We start from the raw sequence: 23,442 nt of genomic DNA on the forward strand, positions 1-23,442 counted from the left end.
ACTGTTAGAAAACACAATATTCAGGCTTGGCCTTGGATAGAAATGGTGCTGGATTAGAAAACAAATTAGATTATTTAATTTCCAATCCTTCAAGCAATAAGGAAAAAATTCAGATTCCCAGGCTGCCAATATAAAAGAAGCGCGATAAGCACACCATGCATTGTGTGATAGCAATAACTATAGAAACAAAGGCTTGTCCTGTATCAATGTGATACCGCCTATTTGCACAGAATAGGTCATTGGCAATATACACACATGTGCAAGATAAGAAACGAAAATAATTTCTTTGAAACCAGGTTTCTCCAGAACAGAAGGGAACTTCTATAGAAATGTCCTCCCATTATAGCCCCACAGCCAAACACCCCAAAATAAGCAGAGCAACCCCCATGTTAGCCAGTACAGTCATACACCCCATGCTCCCCATTAAAAATACAAACCTACTTAGATCAGCACAGTATGTTTGTGTTGGCTGAGAAATCTTGAAGGTGGCTGTGTTTGTGAGTTATCCGCTGTTCTCTGGTCCTTAGCTGTGTTATGTGACCAGAAATCGAACGTTTCGACTGACACAGCTTCTATTTATTCCTATGAGATTCATGTTGAGCCTATAACTTCCTGTCCACACATCACAGATATGAATTCTGATTTCTGGTCACATAACACAGCTGAGGACCATAATTCCTTTAGTGCTAACATTTTATGAATTATGTTCATTTCCTACTATATGAACAAGAGTGTTCACCTATTATCTCAATTCTTGGAACCTAGCGACTCTGGAAACATTGTTATGGATAAGTTGGTCAAAATGTTAGATAAGCACCTCTATGGAGCCCGATTAGAGATGAGCGAGTACTGTTCGGATCAGCTCATCGGATCACCTGGTACTTCCGCTTCGACGGCGGCCGGCCGCTTAGCCCCCCCCCCCCCCGCGTGCCGGCTACATCCATTCATTTCTATGCGAGCGTGCTGTTCGGATCAGCTGATCCCAACAGTACTCGCTCATCTCTAAGCCTGATGTTTAGCCCAAATAATGTTCTTTAGAGTTGATTTTATGTCACATGTATAATTGTGCTAAGAGAGTGACCCTCATTGTAAGAGAACTTTATGATGGCTGGTGCCAGGCTGGTTGGCTGGTTCTGATGGCTGGTGCCAGGCTGGTTGGCTGGTTCTGATGGCTGGTGCCAGGCTGGTTGGCTGGTTCTGATGGCTGGTGCCAGGCTGGTTGGCTGGTTCTGATGGCTGGTGCCAGGCTGGTTGGCTGGTTCTGATGGTTGGTTGCCAGATATTTGGCTTAATAACCCCTGTTTTTGGAACATTTGTAGACTTTTCTGCCTTATGAGAAGTCTCCGTAGCTATGCCTCTTTGTTTGATATATTCTAAAAATGATCTCGGCTTTATTCACCTCAAAGATGGTTTATCTCTTAATTTTTATAGAACGATATTGAGGTAAATTCAGCTTATTCTACTGACGTGCAGTGCTATCACTTTGCACTGTATTGTATTAGATGTTGTTCTCAGCGCTGACAATCCAGTCCTGCCCACATGGTTACATGTATATGGAAGTCCAAGGGATAAAAATTGCTGCTATTGTATAAAGTCAGCAGTCAGGCAGAATATAGGCATTACATTTCAACAGAACCATTGAACACACATATTACACCGCCCGTCATCACAGCTGACATGCCACTTGGTTAATCCATAAGTACACACTGCTCTCAGGCATAAAAATGGGTAACTGCTAGAACACCAGCACTTAAAAGGTTAATACAGCTAAGCCATACTTTTTGCCATAGAGGTTATGGTTAACTTAGGGGAACAAGGACAAACTTATTAATTTTGAGATTTAATATTCAAAAGTACAAAGCTTAGAGAAAAGGTTACATATAAGGAAAAAAGAGATACAAAAATATAATATAACATATAAAAAAATGTAAAATGTGTAAAAAAAAAAAAAAAAATTAAAATTTTTACCGGAAATGAAATATTGATCATTTGAAAATTATTTTGAAATATTAAAGTACAGTGCTTAGCAAAAAGTTACATGAAATGATGACAATAAAGCAAAAACATTACACAGCTATCAGTCCACCTGGAGAGATCCATAAGGGCTCATTCACACGGGGCAAGAGGGGGCAGATTTTGGCGCTGAATCCACGTCAGAATCCGCCCCCTCACAATAGAGGTTTATGTGAGCGGCGGAAAAAAAAAGCGAGCTGCCCTTTCTTCAGGTGGATTCTGCTGCTGCTTCAGCCCCGGCGTCCTCCAGACTAGGTCTATTCATGTGGGCTTACTACGGAGCGGGAAGCCGCGACTGTTGGAAGCCGCGACAGTCATGGCAGGCACATTTTGGCCCTATTCTCCCATGTCAAAATCAGGACCATAATACAACTGTGCCCCGTGTGAACTAGCCCTTAATCACCCTTTTATTATACAACAGTTTTTGAGTATAAGCTTAGACTTGTGTACTGATTTAGTTAATTGCTTGCGTTTTGCATATGGAGGTTTTGCCTTCTGTTGTAGTAAAATCTTTGAGCCACAAGACCCGTGGCCAAGATGCCGATAACACAAATCGTTGTGCTGAAAATTGATAGAGGAACGTTGAAGCCGTCGGCCTCGCTCTTCTCTCCTGTAAAAAAAAAAAAAGAAAATAAGTTGACACAATGTGACCCTATAAATGACGGAACATTTCATGAGATTGTTGCAGGTGTACGTATGCAAAGGCCAGGGCTCTAACTGTTATACAGCACTGTGCAAATGTTTTAGGTAGATGTGAAATAAATGCTGCACAGTAAGAAATAGAAACCTTTGCACACTACTGTACATGTGAGTCATTATTATACCAGGGCAATTGTCTGGAGCCCTGTTACACATTTTGCATTGAGTTATTAGAGTTTCAAGCTACATCAATGGCCAAGGTTGGTTTTAATACTATCTAAGATATCGGCTCTTTTGAACCTCTATACGTATACAACGTGAACGCTACACACAATGGGTGGCGGTAATATCATTATTGCTGGGAACATGTGAAGTACTTACTGGATTGTAACACGATTGGCCCCAGAGACAATATATCAGAGCCTACTACTTCTTCTTCATCTCCCTTCAAGCTTCGGACATCCCGTCTCTGTCTGGTGGTGATACAGCCTTTCGTGCAGCGATTCGGGGAGGTCCCGTTGTGACAGATGATAACATTACCGGTCAGGTAGACTTCATGGAAATGATCAAACTTAAATGCATGGAAACTTAAGAGTTGTTGCCTCTGGTCCAGTGTGGGCAGAACTTGTAATGTTGAATCCTTTCTGCAACTGAGAACAAGTGTTTACATACAGCGCCTCGCAAGGGAAAATGAAGTATTACAGAGACTTAAAAGAGTAGGCTGCCTGTTTGATACACTGATGTCCCTGGTCCTCCAGTCTTGGAGGAGTCTTGGTGCTTTGTCTCCCATTCTTCTCCAGCTAACCAAGTGAACAAATCCCACACAGATGAAAATTGGTTTTCCAAACCTGGCCACCCTTTTAAGGACCCTGACAGGGTGCTTCACGTATATGATTGTGACTCCTTGACTATGGGACTAGATGCAACCCCATATTATGGTTTTCTGAGCTTGCCCAACACCAGTCTAAGGATGTCATCTTCACATGGAGCAACTTTTCTATTACTAAAAGGTGTCCTTCCTTTATAATCCTTTTTCTTAAAATAAGCTAACCACAGGGACCAGTGATCAGATGTAATCTGCATGGAAAGTTGGCAGCAAGTGTTCAATTTTTCCTACAGCACCTCCACAGGAGAAATTAAGTATTACATTCAAACTTAAGTATTATTTTGGTCTATCTGGCTCCAGTAGATGTGAGATAGAGAGTGTTTATACTTTCTTACCCATGCTCGATGACCATATATTTCTTCTTTGTGTCCTGTAGAGAAGGAGAAGCCATGAGGGTCTCTATGAATATCTGCAGCTCCTCATCTTCTGACTCCACCTTGAGCTCCACATGTAGATTGTTGTGTAGATCCGCCTCATAAGGATACAGTGTAACCGGCTCAGTGAAGCTCTCGCTCTGGTAGAGTCTCATGGAGACGTTGTAAGATCCTTTACAGATCACATCAGTCACTTTAGGGTTAAAGATCAATCCCAGGGTCTTATTCCCCTCCATGTCACATCTCACTGGGATCTCAATGCGATGAACATCAGTGTCGGGGATAGTGCCGTAGATGGTGTTAGCGTAGAAGGTTCTCTCGTCCTCATACTGCGGGAAAAAACTTACAGTCAAGAGAATGATGAGTGTAGATTTTTTGTGTAGTATTTTTCAGAATATTGGAATGGTGACATGCCAAAGCAAATAATGCTGCGTATTACAGTAACTGCAAAGTGGATGAGACTCCGGCTAATCCCATCCACAGACTGCAGAAAAAAATCCGGAAATGCTGCGATTTCAAAAACAGAATGTCAGCATGTCAATTATAGCTGCGGAAATGCAGAAGACGTTTACACTGACTTACCAAGAGGAGCAACATGACGTCTTCTCAGCCCCCTGAAATAATAAGATGATAGACCTTACCAGGACACTGGATCCACATCTGTTGTAGGGTATTTTGATGAGATAATGATCCTTCTCCTTTTCTGCTCGGCACAGAGGATCTTCAAGATGAATATCAAGAACGTCTAAGTGAGCCTCAGACAGCAAACTGTATGGTAGGATGTACTCAGCAGAATCCGGGAGGCAGCGGATCGAACATTCAGGATCTGAGGGGAGCAAGCAAAAATATAGCAAGATTAATTTGATGTTGAGTCACCATACAAGTGTATACATACCATTGGGGAAGACCGTATGGCTACCAAGGGACCCTTAGACAGAGGGAGCCAATACCTGCTTGGTCATTCCCCCCTTACTACTGATCAGGTCTATTCTCTACAGCAACATTCCATTATTGGCAATGTGGGGAATCGCTCAGATGGATGCTCGGTAGCAGTGCAGGAAACAGGGACACAGACTGGATTGCACTTAAGTTCAGTATTTATTCACTTCTTGTGCAAAAACTGCCTTTGCAGAGGCACATACAAACAAAACAAAAACCTTCTCGGTTGAGAACTAACTAAACATAAGAACCTTTTCCCCTGACTATGCAGGAGACTGGCTACCAGACTCCCGCTATGCAACAGTAACGGGTGGCACAGTACCTGCTTTGTAGGTTCGGTCTGGACAGGTCATCTCTGTCAGTGTGGCGCCACACTCCTAGTCCTCACACACAGACTATATCAGGCCTTGATTACACAGCTGACCTCCCTGGTGTGGGTCTTACCAAACACCCTTTAGCTGCCTGGCTGGAACATACCTGTCTTCCCAGACCACACCCTTCACTCTCTCACAGCAAACATAGGTGATATTGGACCTTACCTGCATATGGAGACTTCTGCCCCACTGAATATCCATAAGAAACATAGCCTCCTGTTCCAAAAACATAGAATGTGAACACAGATGTCTCGTGGTAGATCTCATGCTTGCCTTCAGTTTTACCCAATGTGACTTGCCATCCTCTAAACCCGTTGAATTCTCTCTTGGTTTTTGGGTAAGAACTTAGTGGTTTTCCATCCAGATAGAACCCAACATCTGAAGATGCCCGAGAAACAATGAAGATGAAGTTGTCATATGTAGACTGAGTCACAAATCGGTAATATCTTCTCCCCAGGAATGATGGAGGAACCATCAGAAAAAAAGGATCATATGAATAAGATACAGCACTTGACTTAGTTTCTTGGGATACATAGGAAACCATGATGGGTTTGGAGGAACTAATGAGCCCGATATTGTCTACTGTGAGCTCAACATGGACACCTGCTGTAAGGTTGTGGTGAGACGTTCCTTTAGGACTATCAATGCTCACGATGGTATCTGGACTGGCGGCCATTATATCGATGACATCTGTGGTATGAGTGAGGAATGGAAACACGGCAAAGAATGTTCCCCAATTCTGTACGGGATGGAGCTGTTCTACGAGGGTGTTACATGCTGTTCCTCGATAACAGACATGACCACTGAACACGGCCACAGGGGCTGAGGATGAGATTTTGGTTCCTGTGAGGTCAACACTGCCTACAAACTGAATGACTTCTTGTTGCTTTAGAGACAATGATAAGACACTTCCAGTATTGTAGGTTATTCCTTTATATGTGATGGTTCCTGAGACTGTGACATTCACATGGGCAGTGGTCTCAAAGCCATTGGCAATCGCAAATTCTTGTCCTGCCGATATTTTTGGAGTAACAACATAGTATTCCTGACCCAGATCTTCTTCTGGTAAACAGGCGGTGGCATCAGCTGTGCCAATAGCTGTGTAAAATGCAAAGACAGAAATGGCCACATCGGATGTAATAAGTATAACTTTGGACGTGATATCACCCTCAGAGATCATATATGTATAGTCCAGGGTCACCAGGCTACTACTGTCCTTGTCAATATGAACCGTCTTCTTGAAGTATGGCCGAGACACCATCACCGAGACTGTAGCCGCCTTATCACAGGTGACAAGATACAGCTGGAGTGTTGTTTGAGAGGATACGTAGACGTTCTTCATGAAAACCATCACAAATTTTCTCTGTACCTGTCCTGTATATAAAATAGAATTGTAGAAAACTGTAAAGAATCTATCTATCTATCTATCTATCTATCTATCTATCTATCTCCTATCTATCTATCTATCTATCTATCTATCTCCTATCTATCTATCTATCTATCTCCTATCTATCTATCTATCTATCTATCTATCCATCTATCTCCTATCTATCTATCTATCTATCTCCTATCTATCTATCTATCTATCTATCTCCTATCTATCTATCTATCTATCTATCTATCTATCTATCTATCTATCTATCATCTATCTATCTATCTATCTATCTATCTATCTATCATCTCCTATCTATCTATCTATCTATCTATCTATCTATCTCTATCTATCTATCTATCTATCTATCTATCTATCTATCTATCTCCTATCTATCTATCTATCTATCTATCTCCTATCTATCTATCTATCTATCTATCTATCTATCTATCTATTTATCTATCTATCTCCTATCTATCTATCTATCTCCTATCTATCATCTATCTATCTATCTATCTATCTATCTATCTATCTATCTATCTATCTATCTATCTCCTATCTATCATCTATCTATCTATCTATCTATCCATCTATCTCCTATCTATCTATCTATCTATCTATCTATCTATCTATCTATCTATCTATCTCCTATCTATCTCCTATCTATCTATCTATCTATCTATCTATCTATCTATCTATCAGCTTTCTACGTTGATCAGTGAAATGTTATTCATATTTATCATGGACCTAGAATTAAACACAGTTTATAAGATCAGCAGAAAGACACAAAACATTGAAAAAAACCCTTTCCATGATACATTACCTGGCTTTAGGAGACATTTTCTAGTTAATTGAGAAGAAAAATCGTCTGTAGAAAGAAGAAACGTCTCAGGTGAGATTTGTAAAAGGAAAATAAGGAAATGTATCAATTGTTCCTCTACTTGTATAACTTTCTACAATATGTATTGAGGGGATATTGTCACTCCATAGGGAGAGAAACACCATTTAGGTGTCTGGAGTCTTATTAAGCCATCAGCGCTCCACTGCAAAGGAACATGGGAAGAATATGCAAATCTGACTTCCATGATGTTAAAGGGAGCGCCCTCTATAGGTTTGTTTGACTGAGACTCTGTCTTCCTAATTACATCATGGAAGATAGACTTGCACAGTCTCAGTCAGCGCCCTCTATTGGTGTGCATACTTGACGCACTGGCATCGTAATTACATCATGGAAGTCAGATTTGCATATTCTTCCCATGTTCCTTTGCAGTGGAGCGCTCATGGCTTAATATGAGATAAGAGCAGAGTGGAGTATGTAAGAAGGTAAATCGGGACATTGTTTCTCGATTGATGTTACCGCTCTTCAGGTTATATCTTTTCTTCTCACAGGATTGTGTTGATATTATGCAGGCAAAGTTATCCAATATGATATCTCTAGTATAAGTCTCCATTTTTTGTTCTTCTCGCTCTTCTTTGGTCCTTCCTTCCACCCTATCAGAGCACATGACCATCTGGTCAGTCTCCTTGTAATTCAGTCATTGCTAGTTTTTGGTGTCTCTGAACTCAGGAAGCTGAGACTCAGTGCAGATTTCGATCATTGAATTCCTCTATAGACTTTAAGCCAGACCTGTTTTCTGGACTAAGCCATTTGGTTAGTCCCTTGGACCTGTTTTCTGATACCTGTTGTTCCACACCCTCTACTTGAGCCTTGACTACAACTCAGGGTAAAGAAAGTTATACAATAAAGCATAGAAAGAAAAGGTACATGAAAGATAGATAGAGATAGATAACATGAGATGATGGATATGAAAAACAATATGAGAGAGCAATATAAGATAAAAAGAGATAGATATGAGCTAGCTAGATAGTGTCTTTAAAATGGTAAAACAGTTACTGTTATTTATAGAACATTCTAATAGTAGGATTTTCTATCAGTTTCTGAGAAGTTAGAGAGGTTTTACTTAAGTCAGATCACCTCCATTAGATTGGTGGAGGTTCAACACTTGAATTAATAGAAAGATAGATAAATAGTGTAAAGGCCAGTTCACACGGAGTAAACTGGCACGCAGTCTGTCACGTATACGCATGTCAGAGTTTGTGCGCTCAAAAAAGATCCCATTGATTTCAATGTGGGTTATGATAGCATCATTATCAGATCTTGTTCAGGAGCTTATATACACTCTCCAAACGCTCCCTGTAATTCTGCAGAATTCAGTATCTGACCACATTTCTGGCATAATATCCGGAAACTAATAGTGTTATATCACAGTCATGGTCCATGGAGAGAACAACAAAATACTACAAATACAAATAGGTTTATAATTGTACCAAACTTATGGAAAAACTTCCAAATTGTTATTGATAGAAAGAGATGATAGATAGATAGATAGATAGATAGATAGATAAGAGATAGATAGATAGATAGATAGATAGATAGATAGGAGATAGATAGTTAGATAGATATGACATAGATAGATATGAGATAGATAGGAGAAAGAGATAGATAGGAGATAGATAGATAAATAGGAGATAGATAGATAGATAGATAGATAGATATGACATACATAGATATGAGATAGATAGGAGAAAGAGATAGATATGATAGATAGATAGATAGATAGATAGATAGATAGATAGATAGATAGATAGATGTCTTACTAAAGTCTCATGTAATATACTCACCGGCACTGGAAACCTCCTGGAACAGACTCCAAATGGCACAAAGGAGCAGAATCATCGCAGAGATGTGATGGAACATCTTGTAGAAATGGATAGAATCATTATCAGATCTTGTCCAGGAGCTTATATACCCTCTCCAAATGTTCCCCGAAATTCTCCAGAATTCAGTATCTGGCAGGAAAGTTGACAACTCATTATGTTATATCTGGTAGTAATTACAACCATGGTCTATGGCCAGAACAGGCGCTAGAGAGGCAGTAAAGCAGCTGTGTGTAACCACCAGGGTAATCTTTAGGGTGGATCCAGAACAGATTCTACTGCAAAAACACAAGTCTGGTATTTATACAACCAAACCAAAACTAGCTGAGGACAAGGAAAGGGTTAAAATAAAAAAAATTATACTCCCCTATCCTTTACCCCGCCGCAGCTCCTCAATCCTCTCTGCCAGTCTCTAGCGCTCTAGCCATAATGTCATTTCTGTGAGTGCCAGAAATGGAAATCGGCAATAACCACATACAATTTATTTTTATATAACCTTTTGGCTAAGATCAAGTGTAGTATCTGTTTTTATCAGAAGCAGAAAGTACGTGAAACTGCCGGAGGTGCTGGACTAGGGCCCACCGGCAGGAGTAGACCGAAATCTGTGGAGATGGGAACGTGAGAACCACTTTGGGCATGTTGCAGGGGGATGCAGCTAGTAATCGGTTCTGCCAGTGGTTTTCGTCTCCGGCCACTGTAGGGGACCGATGAAGACTGCTGACGCTGGCAACATGACCACTTGGCACCTCAGTGCCATGGATCTTGGCTGGAGGGTCGGGAGGCGCTCGAAGGCCTCTTGTGTTGTGCCTCGGGGACTGAGTGGACCCCGAGGTGCCTTAATTCACTGGGCGTGGGAAACCCACTGAATGAGGCACATTGCGTGGCATAAGCAAATACATTTTTTGAGCACCCACTCCCTATGCCTGGTTTACCAGTGCGTGGAAATTTTTATAGATCCGGCGGTGAACCGGGCCTTGATTGGCACTTCACCTATTGTTTACATGTTTTTCACCTCTTTTGTTCACTCTGTCCACTTTTTTGTTTTCGACGAAGGGATGCTGTACCCTTTTGGGACGCCCCCGACGGTCGTCTGGAGGTGAAGTCTGTAATGGGCTTCCCTCCTGTCTCTGGTTGATCCCCCCTGGGTATACTGGGGGGGACGCTGGTCCTTTGGTCTGGGTCCGGGAGTAACCTTGGTGGTGGCAGCCCTAGGTGAAACCGGACTAAAGTCAGCTCTTAGTACCCTGGGTGGTGGCAGCCCCAAGGGGAAAAGGGCAGTTGAGGGCTTTCGGCTTCGGCTGTTAGCCCACTGATACTCGACTCCTCTCGGCTCCTTTTGGACTTTGTGGGGGAGAGTTAGTCGGGAACCCCCCCTCCTCTCTCCTTTTGGGGAGGGGAAGGGTAAGTTTTTGACTGACAGCATCCTGGGCACGTTTTTTTTAGTGGCACCTAACTTTTTTCGTGCACAGTGGTGTTTACGTTGGCACTGTTTGCCTTCGATAGAAAAAAAAAAAGTTGAACATCTATGTGGCAGGTGGCTATTACCTGTGAGGGGCACTACAAGGGCTAGTTCACACGGGCAAAGAGGGGGCAGATTATGGTGCTGAATCCACGTCATAATCCGTCCCCTCACAATGGAGGTCTATGTAGACTGCCAGGCTACTTTTTTCTGTGAGCGGCATGTTGCCCTTCTGTTTCAAGAGAGTTCACCGACCAGGACTCTGAGAGGGTTCAGGAGATGTCTCCGAATATTTCCGACTATTTATATAACACGTCTCTGACCTGTGAGATGAGACACAAACTCAGTTCTTCCTAGTGGGAGGATTTTCTCAGCCTAAAGTTCTCAGTAGTAATGTTCTTCTTTACAGACACAAAGTACTGGTATATATAGATACATCTAATTCATATACTCTGCTGCTGTTGCTAGATCTGGTACCTGTACCAATGCCTTTTATTTGCCTGGTCCTCCAGACCAGCGATTCCACAAAAATTTACTCTGGTCATTTTATTTTAGGTGGGTGATTGGCGATGGCCATCTACTTGGTTCCTACCCAAGACAAGTTAGGACTGTGTGATGGTAAAGAAAATAATCATCATAGCCTTTACTAATAATCATTTACTAATATATTGTAATCCCATTGTATATACACTCACCGGCCACTTTATTAGGTACACCTGTCCAACTGCTCGTTAACACTTAATTTCTAATCAGCCAATCACATGGCGGCAACTCAGTGCATTTCGGCATGTAAACATGGTCAAGACAATCTCCTGCAGTTCAAACCGAGCATCAGTATGGGGAAGAAAGGTGATTTGAGTGCCTTTGAACGTGGCATGGTTGTTGGTGCCGGAAGGGCTGGTCTGAGTATTTCAGAAACTGCTGATCTACTGGGATTTTCACGCACAACCATCTCTAGGGTTTACAGAGAATGGTCCGAAAAAGAAAAAACATCCAGTGAGCGGCAGTTCTGTGGGCGGAAATGCGTTGTTGATGCCAGAGGTCAGAGGAGAATGGCCAGACTGGTTCGAGCTGATAGAAAGGCAACAGTGACTCAAATAGCCACCCGTTACAACCAAGGTAGCCAGAAGAGCATCTCTGAACGCCGCACAGTACGTCCAACTTTGAGGCAGATGGGCTACAGCAGCAGAAGACCACACCGGGTGCCACTCCTTTCAGCTAAGAACAGGAAACTGAGGCTACAATTTGCACAAGATCATCGAAATTGGACAATTGAAGATTGGAAAAACGTTGCCTGGTCTGATGGGTCTCGATTTCTGCTGCGACATTCGGATGGTAGGGTCAGAATTTGGCATCAACAACATGAAAGCATGGATCCATCCTGCCTTGTATCAACGGTTCAGGCTGGTGGTGGTGGTGTCATGGTGTGGGGAATATTTTCTTGGCACTCTTTGGGCCCCTTGGTACCAATTGAGCATCGTTGCAACGCCAAAGCCTACCTGAGTATTGTTGCTGACCATGTCCATCCCTTTATGACCACAATGTACCCAACATCTGATGGCTACTTTCAGCAGGATAATGCGCCATGTCATAAAGCTGGAATCATCTCAGACTGGTTTCTTGAACATGACAATGAGTTCACTGTACTCCAATGGCCTCCACAGTCACCAGATCTCAATCCAATAGAGCATCTTTGGGATGTGGTGGAACGGGAGATTCGCATCATGGATGTGCAGCCGACAAATCTGCGGCAACTGTGTGATGCCATCATGTCAATATGGACCAAAATCTCTGAGGAATGCTTCCAGCACCTTGTTGTATCTATGCCACGAAGAATTGAGGCAGTTCTGAAGGCAAAAGGGGGTCCAACCCGTTACTAGCATGGTGTACCTAATAAAGTGGCCGGTGAGTGTATGTAATTCCTTTATTGCTGACATTTTCACCTGTGATCTCATTTCTTGATAAATTTGTCAAAATCTTAGCTAAGCACCTCTTTGGAGCCCAATGTTTAGCCCACATAATATTTAGAGATGAGTGAACACTGTTCGATCGAATATCAGGCCATTCGAGGTATTTGTTTCCTAATGAATACCACGAGGCAAACGCAGTAAAAATTCGTATCCCCTCCCACCTTCCCTGGCGCTTTTTTTTGCACCAATAACTGTGCAGGGGAGGTGGGACAGGAACTACGACAACAGAGGCATCGAAAAAAAAAATTGGAAAAAGGAATTGGCGGCCGAAATTAGGTGACCTCCAGTTGCGTTCCAGGGTGTTGGCATCATTTCCTGGGTTGTCATAGTGGACTTGGTGACTCTCCTGAGTCGAAGAGTGGGATCCCCTGAAACAAAGCATTTTTTCCCCAAAGACTATAATGGGGTTTGATATTCGATCGAATAGTCGCATATTGAGGGGCTATTCGTAACGAATAGAGATGAGCGAGTACTGTTCGGATCAGCCGATCCGAACAGCACGCACGCATTGAAATGAATGGACGTAGCCGGCACGCGGGGGGTTAAGCGGCCGGCCGGCGTCAAAGCGGAAGTACCAGGTGCATCCATTCATTTCAATGCGTGCGTGCTGTTCGGATCGGCTGATCCGAACAGTACTCGCTCATCTCTAGTAACGAATATCGAATATTTTACTGTTCGCTCATCTCTAATAATATTCTTTAGAGTTGACTATGTCACATGTATAATCATTAGAGATGAGCGAACACTAAAATGTTCGAGGTTCGAAATTCGATTCGAACAGCCGCTCACTGTTCGAGTGTTCGAATGAGTTTCGAACCCCATTATAGTCTATGGGGAACATAAACTCGTTAAGGGGGAAACCCAAATTCGTGTCTGGAGGGTCACCAAGTCCACTATGACACCCCAGGAAATGATACCAACACCCTGGAATGACACTGGGACAGCAGGGGAAGCATGTCTGGGGGCATAAAAGTCACTTTATTTCATGGAAATCCCTGTCAGTTTGCGATTTTCGCAAGCTAACTTTTCCCCATAGAAATGCATTGGCCAGTGCTGATTGGCCAGAGTACGGAACTCGACCAATCAGCGCTGGCTCTGCTGGAGGAGGCGGAGTCTAAGATAGCTCCACACCAGTCTCCATTCAGGTCCGACCTTAGACTCCGCCTCCTCCGGCAGAGCCAGCGCTGATTGGCCAAAGGCTGGCCAATGCATTCCTATGCGAATGCAGACTTAGCAGTGCTGAGTCAGTTTTGCTCAACTACACATCTGATGCACACTCGGCACTGCTACATCAGATGTAGCAATCTGATGTAGCAGAGCCGAGGGTGCACTAGAACCCCTGTGCAAACTCAGTTCACGCTAATAGAATGCATTGGCCAGCGCTGATTGGCCAATGCATTCTATTAGCCCGATGAAGTAGAGCTGAATGTGTGTGCTAAGCACACACATTCAGCACTGCTTCATCAAGCCAATACAATGCATTAGCCAGTGCTGATTGGCCAGAGTACGGAATTCGGCCAATCAGCGCTGGCCAATGCATTCTATTAGCCCGATGAAGTAGAGCTGAATGTGTGTGCTAAGCACACACATTCAGCACTGCTTCATCAAGCCAATACAATGCATTAGCCAGTGCTGATTGGCCAGAGTACGGAATTCGGCCAATCAGCGCTGGCTCTGCTGGAGGAGGCGGAGTCTAAGATCGCTCCACACCAGTCTCCATTCAGGTCCGACCTTAGACTCCGCCTCCTCCGGCAGAGCCAGCGCTGATTGGCCGAAGGCTGGCCAATGCATTCCTATGCGAATGCAGACTTAGCAGTGCTGAGTCAGTTTTGCTCAACTACACATCTGATGCACACTCGGCACTGCTACATCAGATGTAGCAATCTGATGTAGCAGAGCCGAGGGTGCACTAGAACCCCTGTGCAAACTCAGTTCACGCTAATAGAATGCATTGGCCAGCGCTGATTGGCCAATGCATTCTATTAGCCCGATGAAGTAGAGCTGAATGTGTGTGCTAAGCACACACATTCAGCACTGCTTCATCAAGCCAATACAATGCATTAGCCAGTGCTGATTGGCCAGAGTACGGAATTCGGCCAATCAGCGCTGGCCAATGCATTCTATTAGCCCGATGAAGTAGAGCTGAATGTGTGTGCTAAGCACACACATTCAGCACTGCTTCATCAAGCCAATACAATGCATTAGCCAGTGCTGATTGGCCAGAGTACGGAATTCGGCCAATCAGCGCTGGCTCTGCTGGAGGAGGCGGAGTCTAAGGTCGGACCTGAATGGAGACTGGTGTGGAGCGATCTTAGACTCCGCCTCCTCCAGCAGAGCCAGCGCTGATTGGCCGAATTCCGTATTCTGGCCAATCAGCACTGGCTAATGCATTGTATTGGCGTGATGAAGCAGTGCTGAATGTGTGTGCTTAGCACACACATTCAGCTCTACTTCATCGGGCTAATAGAATGCATTGGCCAGCGCTGATTGGCCGAATTCCGTACTCTGGCCAATCAGTGCTGGCCAATGCATTCTATTAGCTTGATGAAGCAGAGTGTGCACAAGGGTTCAAGCGCACCCTCGGCTCTGATGTAGCAGAGCCGAGGCTGCACAAGGGTTCAAGCGCACCCTCGGCTCTGATGTAGGAGAGCCGAGGGTGCGCTTGAACCCTTGTGCAGCCTCGGCTCTGCTACATCAGAGCCGAGGGTGCGCTTGAACCCTTGTGCACACTCTGCTTCATCAAGCTAATAGAATGCATTGGCCAGCGCTGATTGGCCAATGTATTCTATTAGCCTGATGAAGTAGAGCTGAATGTGTGTGCTAAGCACACACATTCAGCTCTACTTCATCGGGCTAATAGAATGCATTGGCCAGCGCTGATTGGCCAGAGTACGGAACTCGACCAATCAGCGCTGGCTCTGCTGGAGGAGGCGGAGTCTAAGATCGCTCCACACCAGTCTCCATTCAGGTCCGACCTTAGACTCCGCCTCCTCCAGCAGAGCCAGCGCTGATTGGCCGAATTCCGTACTCTGGCCAATCAGCACTGGCTAATGCATTGTATTGGCTTGATGAAGCAGTGCTGAATGTGTGTGCTTAGCACACACATTCAGCTCTACTTCATCGGGCTAATAGAATGCATTGGCCAATCAGCGCTGGCCAATGCATTCTATTAGCGTGAACTGAGTTTGCACAGGGGTTCTAGTGCACCCTCGGCTCTGCTACATCAGATTGCTACATCTGATGTAGCAGTGCCGAGTGTGCATCAGATGTGTAGTTGAGCAAAACTGACTCAGCACTGCTAAGTCTCTGCATTCGCATAGGAATGCATTGGCCAGCCTTCGGCCAATCAGCGCTGGCTCTGCCGGAGGAGGCGGAGTCTAAGGTCGGACCTGAATGGAGACTGGTGTGGAGCGATCTTAGACTCCGCCTCCTCCAGCAGAGCCAGCGCTGATTGGTCGAGTTCCGTACTCTGGCCAATCAGCGCTGGCCAATGCATTCTATTAGCCCGATGAAGTAGAGCTGAATGTGTGTGCTTAGCACACACATTCAGCTCTACTTCATCAGGCTAATAGAATACATTGGCCAATCAGCGCTGGCCAATGCATTCTATTAGCTTGATGAAGCAGAGTGTGCACAAGGGTTCAAGCGCACCCTCGGCTCTGATGTAGCAGAGCTGAGGGTGCACAAGGGTTCAAGTGCACCCTCGGCTCTCCTACATCAGAGCCGAGGGTGCGCTTGAACCCTTGTGCAGCCTCGGCTCTGCTACATCAGAGCCGAGGGTGCGCTTGAACCCTTGTGCACACTCTGCTTCATCAAGCTAATAGAATGCATTGGCCAGCACTGATTGGCCAGAGTACGGAATTCGGCCAATCAGCGCTGGCCAATGCATCCCTATGGGAAAAAGTTTATCTCACAAAAATCACAATTACACACCCGATAGAGCCCCAAAAAGTTATTTTTAATAACATTCCCCCCTAAATAAAGGTTATCCCTAGCTATCCCTGCCTGTACAGCTATCCCTGTCTCATAGTCACAAAGTTCACATTCTCATATGACCCGGATTTGAAATCCACTATTCGTCTAAAATGGAGGTCACCTGATTTCGGCAGCCAATGACTTTTTCCAATTTTTTTCAATGCCCCCAGTGTCGTAGTTCCTGTCCCACCTCCCCTGCGCTGTTATTGGTGCAAAAAAGGCGCCAGGGAAGGTGGGAGGGGAATCGAATTTTGGCGCACTTTACCACGTGGTGTTCGATTCGATTCGAACATGGCGAACACCCTGATATCCGATCGAACATGTGTTCGATAGAACACTGTTCGCTCATCTCTAATAATCATGCTAAGAGTGACCTTCATTGTAAGAGAATGTTCTGATCACTGGTTGCCCTAAATGTGGGTTAAGAACCCTTGTTTTTGGGACATTTGCAGACTTCTCCCCTATCAGAGGCCTTTGTAGTTATATCTCTTTCTTTCATTTATTCTTAAAGTGATATCTACCCCTTATACTCTTTTTGCTATGACCTCACTTCTAAATAAACTTTCCTTGGCTTTATTGACCTGAGAGATGGCTTATATATGGTTGTTATATTAGTTTCCATAACTATAGTGAGGTAAGTTCAGTATTGCTTGTTCTACTGACCTGCAGTGCTATCACTTTACACTGTATTGTGTTAGATGTTGTTTTCAGCCCTGACAATCCAGTCCTGCCCACATGGTTTACATGTATTATGGAAGTCCAATGGATAAAAATTGCTCCTATTGTATAAAGTCAGCTGTCAGGGAGAATATAAGAGTAACATGTGATAGGATATTATATAAAGTGAAAAATATTGTGCACGCTCAACAGAACCTTTAATCACACATATTACACCGCCCGTCATCACAGCTGACATGCCACTTGGTCATTGCATAAGTACACACTGCTCTCAGGCATAATCATGGGTAATTGCTAGAACACCAGCACTTAAAGGGTTAATACAGCTAAGCCATACTTTTTCCCATAGAGGTTATGGCTAACTTAGGGGAGCAAGGACAAACTTATTAATTTTGAGATTTAATATACAAAGTACAAAGCTTAGAGAAAAGGTTACATAGGAGGAAAGAAGAGATACAAAAATAAAATCCTATTAATATTATAAATGTGAAAGTTTGTGAGTTTGTGTGTTTGGATGTTTGTTCCTCAATCACCGAAAAACCGCTCCACCGATTTTGCTCAAATTTTCCACAAACATAGTTAATACACAGGATTTCGCAATAGGCTACTTTTCGTCACAATAATGCTCATACGTTTTTCCCAGGACTCCCACAAAAATCCAACTCACACCACTATCTCTGCAATCTCACACACTTTGGACCATAGTAACCCCCAAAACTTCACATTCCCCTCTACAGCCTAGCCCCTAACCACACACAATCACACTCACATATACTTCAGCACTTTCACACTCACCTTAACGATACTGCAGGAGCCGACCTGTTTCACTCTCCGGCCCAGCCATGTTTGCCAACCTCCACCACTAGGAAGATCCGCGGCACCGCCCACCACACTACTCCACTGTCTTCACAGGAGCATGCGCACGTTACACACATACACAATGTGTTGCCAGCACACCACCATTTACTGCCTCCAGCTTAGGCAGAAGCACCGGACACACTGGCTCCAGGCCGCAACACTCCCCGACGCCACTCTCACCTCCCTGCTGTTTGCTGTTGATGATCTATCCACCCGCCCGACACTGGTAAGTTCCCATACCATTCTTGCATTGCCAGGACCTCTGGCCTGTATACTACGCCTCCGAAATCGGCCACTAATATGTTACATGAAAAAGTCTCACGTATTCTCTAACTTACAACAAAAACAACATATCAACGTACATTTCATATCCCATACCTTACGCTCCATAATAATCTTACCCATCTACCTCCGTAGCCTATCTCTCTACTTAGCCTCCCCAACAGACCTCCCACTAACTTGCACCACAGTTCACCCCCTTAGTATGGCCCATGCTGCTGATGTTCCTATGCCAACCGCCCGCCATAGCCGCCGCTTATTGGCATACCACCGCTGACTTCATTTCTACTGGCTGGGCTCCGTGCCGGCACATGCCGGCGCTTTGGCTGTGGCAGGTGCCCGGGAGCCGCACGCCCCATATAGCCTGCTCAACCCCCGTGATGTCCCCCATCGTTGCCCACATTCCGTAGTCCGCCGCCTTCTCTGACCTGTACCGCGCCGAGCCGCACGCCCGACATAGCCTGCTCAACCCCCGTGATGTCCCCTATTCTTGCCCACATTCCGTAGTCCGCCGCCTTCTCCGAGCTGTACCGCGGCGAGCCGCACGCCCGACATAGCCTGCTCAACCCCCGTCATGTCCCCCATTCTTGGCCACAATCCGTACTCTGCCACCTTCTCTTACCTGTACCGCGCCGCCGGTCTGTCCCCCGCTGCGCGTAGGCATCCTCCTGCTGATCTCTGCCACCTACACTGAGCTATGCTGCCGCCGGCAGGTTACTATAGCAGCCACCGGGTCTCCCACGCCTCCCACTCAGCTGACTCTGTCCAGGCTGCTGGCACAATTATGCAATGCACTGCAATACATTAGTATTGCAATGCATTGCATTCTTCAGCACACCCCCTGGTGTTCTCCAACCCTATTGTTTTGCAACCTGCTGCATGCAGCCTGTAAAACTCATTTGCATTGTTTAACACACCATGTAAATGTATTAGCATTGGCACACAAGACATTGCTGCTGAGACCCCCTGGGGTTCAAGATCCCTAGGAGGTCTCATATATGCAACACACAATCAAAAAATAAACAATTAAAAATAATAATAATTAAAAAAATTACTGTGAAACACACACATCTTACCTAGCCCCGCCTCCGAAATCGGCCACTAATATGTTACATGAAAAAGTCTCACGTATTCTCTAACTTACAACAAAAACAACATATCAACTTACATTTCATATCCCATACCTTTTACACACTACTAAAACCTTGCCCGCGATTGAATTTACACACTTCTACAATCACCGCAGACGAAGTCGTGTGTACCAGCTAGTATAATATATAACAAATGTAAAATATGTAAAAAAAAATATTAAAATTTTTACCAAAAAAGAAATATTGATCATTTGAAAATTATTTTTAAACAATAAAGTACAGTGCTTAGCAAAAAGTTACTTAAAATGATGACAGTAAAGCAAAACCATTACCCAGATATCAGTTCCCCTGGAGAGATCCATAAATCACCCTTTTATTATTACAACAGTCTTTGAGTATAAGCTTATACTTGTGTACTGATTTAGTTAATTGCTTGCGTTTTTCGTATGGAGGTTTTGTCTTCTGTTGTAGTAATATCTTTGAGCCACAAGACCCGCGGCCAAGATACCGATAACACAAATCGTTGTGCTGAAAATTGATAGCGGAACGTTGAAGCCGTCGGCCTCACTCTTCTCTCCTGCAAAAGGAAAGAAAATAAGTTGACATGATGTGACCCTATAAATGACGGAACTTTTTATGAGTTTGTTGCAGGTGTACATATAAGTTATTATGCAAAGGCCCGGGCTCTAAGTGGTATACAGCACTGTGCAAATATTTTAGGTAGATGTGAAATAAAATCTGCACAGTAAGAAATAGAAGGGTTAATAGTGTATTTTTGTCAATGAACAAAATTAAGTGAATGATAAAGAAATGTAAGTCCCATCAATATTTGGCGTGACCTTTGCCCTTTGCCTTCCATCAATCCTTCTCGGTACTTGCAGACAGTTTTTGGCAGCATTTGGCAGGGAGGTTGTTCCCACCATCTTGAATCTGCTGTGGATGTTACTTGCTCCAATCCTTCTGTCTCTTCATGTCATCCCAGACAGACTGGATGATGTTGAGATCAGGGCTATATACATGGGGGGCCATATCATTGCATCCAGGACTCCTCCTCCAAAGGACAAAGGTCACACCAAATATTGATGGGATTTACATTTATTTGCTTCATTCACTTAATTTTTTTAATTGACAAAAATAGACTATTAACCCTTCTATTTCAGAAACCTTTCTTCGTTTGCAGTATTTTTTCCACTCATGCCTAAAACCTTTGCACCCTACTGTACATGTGAGTCATTATTATGCCAGGGCCATTGTCTGGTTCCCTGTTACACATTTTGCATTGAGTTCTTAGAGTTTCAAGCTACAGCAATGGCCCAGGTTGGTTTTAATACTATCTAAGATATCTGCTCTTCTGAACCTCTGCACGTATACAACATGGACGCTACACACAATGGGTGGCGGTTGTATCATTATTGCTGGGGACATGTGAAGTACTTACCGGATTGTAACACGATTGGACCCAGAGACAATATATCAGAGCCTACTACTTCTTCATCCTTCAAGCTTCGGACATCACGTCTCTGTCTGGTGGTGATACAGCCTTTCGTGCAGCGATTCGGGGAGGTCCCGTTGTGACAGATGATAACATTACCGGTCAGGTAGACTTCATGGAAATGATCAAACTTAAATGCATGGAAACTTAAGAGTTGTCGCCTCTGGTCCAGTGTGGGCAGAACTTGTAATGTTGAATCCTTTCTGCAACTGAGAACAAGAGTTTAAATATAGCGCCTCCGCAGGGAAAATGAAGTATTACAGAGTCTTAAAAAATTATCTTCCTGTTTGATACACTAATGTCCCTGGTCCTCCAGTTTTAAAGGTGCTTGGTCTCCCATTCTTCTCCATTCTTAACCAAGTGAACAAACCCCACACAGATGAAAATTGGGTTTCCAAACCTGGCAACCCTTTTAAGGACCCCGACAGGGTGCTTCACGTATATGATTGTGACTCCTTGAATGTGGGACTAGATGCAACCTCATATTATGGTTTTCTGAGCTTGCCCTTGAGATAACATTTAACTTTTAAGATACCAGTCTAAGAATGTCATCTTCATGTGGAGCAACTTTTTTTTAATACTAATAGGTGTCTTCTTTCGACAATCCTTTTTCTTAGAAGAATCTTTTAGAATAAGCTATCTACAAGGACCAGTGATCAGATGTAATCTGCATGGAAAGTTGGCAGCAAGTGTTTAGTTTTTCCTACAGCACCTCCACAGGAGAAATTAAGTATTACATTAGAATTAAGTATTATATTAGTCTGTCTCTCTGTGAGATAGAAAGACTTTATAGTTTCTTACCCATGCTCGATGACTTTATATTTCTTCTTTGTGTCCTGTAGAGAAGGAGAAGCCATGAGGGTCTCTATGAATATCTGCAGCTCCTCATCTTCTGACTCCACCTTGAGCTCCACATGTAGATTGCTGTGTAGATCCGCCTCATATGGATACAGTGTGACCGGTTCCGTGAAGCTCTCGCTCTGGTAGAGTCTCATGGAGACGTTGTAAGAACCTTTACAGATCACATCGGTCACTTTAGGGTTAAAGATCAATCCCAGGGTCTTATTCCCCTCCATGTCACATCTCACTGGGATCTCAATGCGATGAACATCAGTGTCGGGGATAGTGCCGTAGATGGTGTTAGCGTAGAAGGTTCTCTCGTCCTCATACTGCGGGGAAAAACTTACAGTCAAGAGAATGATGAGTGTAGATTTTTTGTGTACCATTTTTCAGAATATTGGAATGGTGACATGCCAAAGCAAATAATGCTGCGTATTACAGTAACTGCAAAGTGGATGAGACTCCGGCTAATCCCATCCACAGATTGCAGAAAAAATCCACTGCAGAAATTCTGTGATTTCAAAGACAGAGAATGTCAGCATGTCAATAATAGCTGAGGAAATGCAGAAGGCAATTACACCTACCTACCAAGAGGAGCAACATGACGTCTTCTCAGCCCCCTGAAATAATAAGATGATAGACCTTACCAGGACACTGGATCCACATCTGTTGTAGGGGATTTTGATGAGATAATGATCCTTCTCCTTTTCTGCTCGGCACAGAGGATCCTCAAGATGAATATCAAGAATGTCTAAGTGAGCCTCAGACAGCAAACTGTATGGTAGGATGTACTCAGCAGAATCCGGGAGGCAGCGGATCGAACATTCAGCTGCTGGTGGGTGCAAGCAAAAATATAGCAAAATTTATTTGATGTTGAATCACCATACAAGTGTATACATACCATAGGGGCAGACCATACAGCTACCAAGTGACCCTTAGACAGAGTAGCCAATACCTGGTTGGTTGTGCCCCCCTTACTACTGATCAGGTCTCCTCTCTACAGCAAAACTCCATTATTGGCAAACCTAGGTGAGACTGGACCATTGGTCTTACCTGCACGGGGTAGATAAATGCTTCTGCACACCGTATGAACGTGAGAAGTGAAAAATTTATTGGTACATATACGCCATGAATAAGTTTGAAAAGCATATAGAAAGCACTAGATCATTGTAGTAAACATAACGTTTCGGTCATAACAGACCTTCCTCAGATAGGATCTAGAGGTTAGCAGAGTGCGCAGTGGAGTCATGGCGTGACACCATGACTCCACTGCGCACTCTGCTAACCTCTAGATCCTATCTGAGGAAGGTCTGTTATGACCGAAACGTTATGTTTACTACAATGATTTAGTGCTTTCTATATGCTTTTCAAACTTATTCATGGCGTATATGTACCAGTAAATTTTTCACTTCTCACGTTCATACGGTGTGCAGCAGCATTTATCTATACTGTACTTGAGTCGCAGGACTCTTTGTCTGCTAGCAC

The 23,442-nt window shown here is 43.9% G+C and overlaps 3 protein-coding genes across 4 annotated transcripts in view; all 3 read right to left on the reverse strand.

Moving 5' to 3' along the window:
- Positions 1 to 23,442, reverse strand: part of LOC142218037 (IgGFc-binding protein-like) — a 61,125-nt gene that overhangs the window by 13,822 nt on the left and 23,861 nt on the right. The gene's annotated exons all lie outside the window — the stretch shown is intronic.
- Positions 1,880 to 9,381, reverse strand: LOC142218036 (uncharacterized). Of its 2 annotated transcripts, XM_075286426.1 has the most exons (7): positions 9,280 to 9,381; positions 7,421 to 7,465; positions 5,391 to 6,599; positions 4,554 to 4,738; positions 3,874 to 4,241; positions 3,034 to 3,302; positions 1,880 to 2,623 (listed from the first exon to the last, which is right to left on the reverse strand). In XM_075286426.1, exons 1-7 carry the CDS (start codon positions 9,353 to 9,355, stop codon positions 2,472 to 2,474), a joined length of 2,304 nt encoding a protein of 767 aa, XP_075142527.1. In that variant the 5' UTR covers positions 9,356 to 9,381; the 3' UTR covers positions 1,880 to 2,471. The 2 variants fall into 2 exon arrangements, with proteins under 2 accessions (XP_075142527.1, XP_075142528.1); XM_075286427.1 differs by lacking the exon at positions 7,421 to 7,465.
- LOC142218437 (CUB and zona pellucida-like domain-containing protein 1) lies at positions 20,051 to 23,206 on the reverse strand. Its single transcript, XM_075287180.1, has 5 exons — positions 23,159 to 23,206; positions 22,605 to 22,685; positions 21,919 to 22,286; positions 21,064 to 21,326; positions 20,051 to 20,202 (listed from the first exon to the last, which is right to left on the reverse strand). Exons 1-5 carry the CDS (start codon positions 23,204 to 23,206, stop codon positions 20,051 to 20,053), a joined length of 912 nt encoding a protein of 303 aa, XP_075143281.1.

This window comes from Leptodactylus fuscus, chromosome 9 (assembly GCF_031893055.1).
Source record: "Leptodactylus fuscus isolate aLepFus1 chromosome 9, aLepFus1.hap2, whole genome shotgun sequence".
NCBI classification, from domain to species: Eukaryota; Metazoa; Chordata; class Amphibia; order Anura; family Leptodactylidae; genus Leptodactylus; species Leptodactylus fuscus.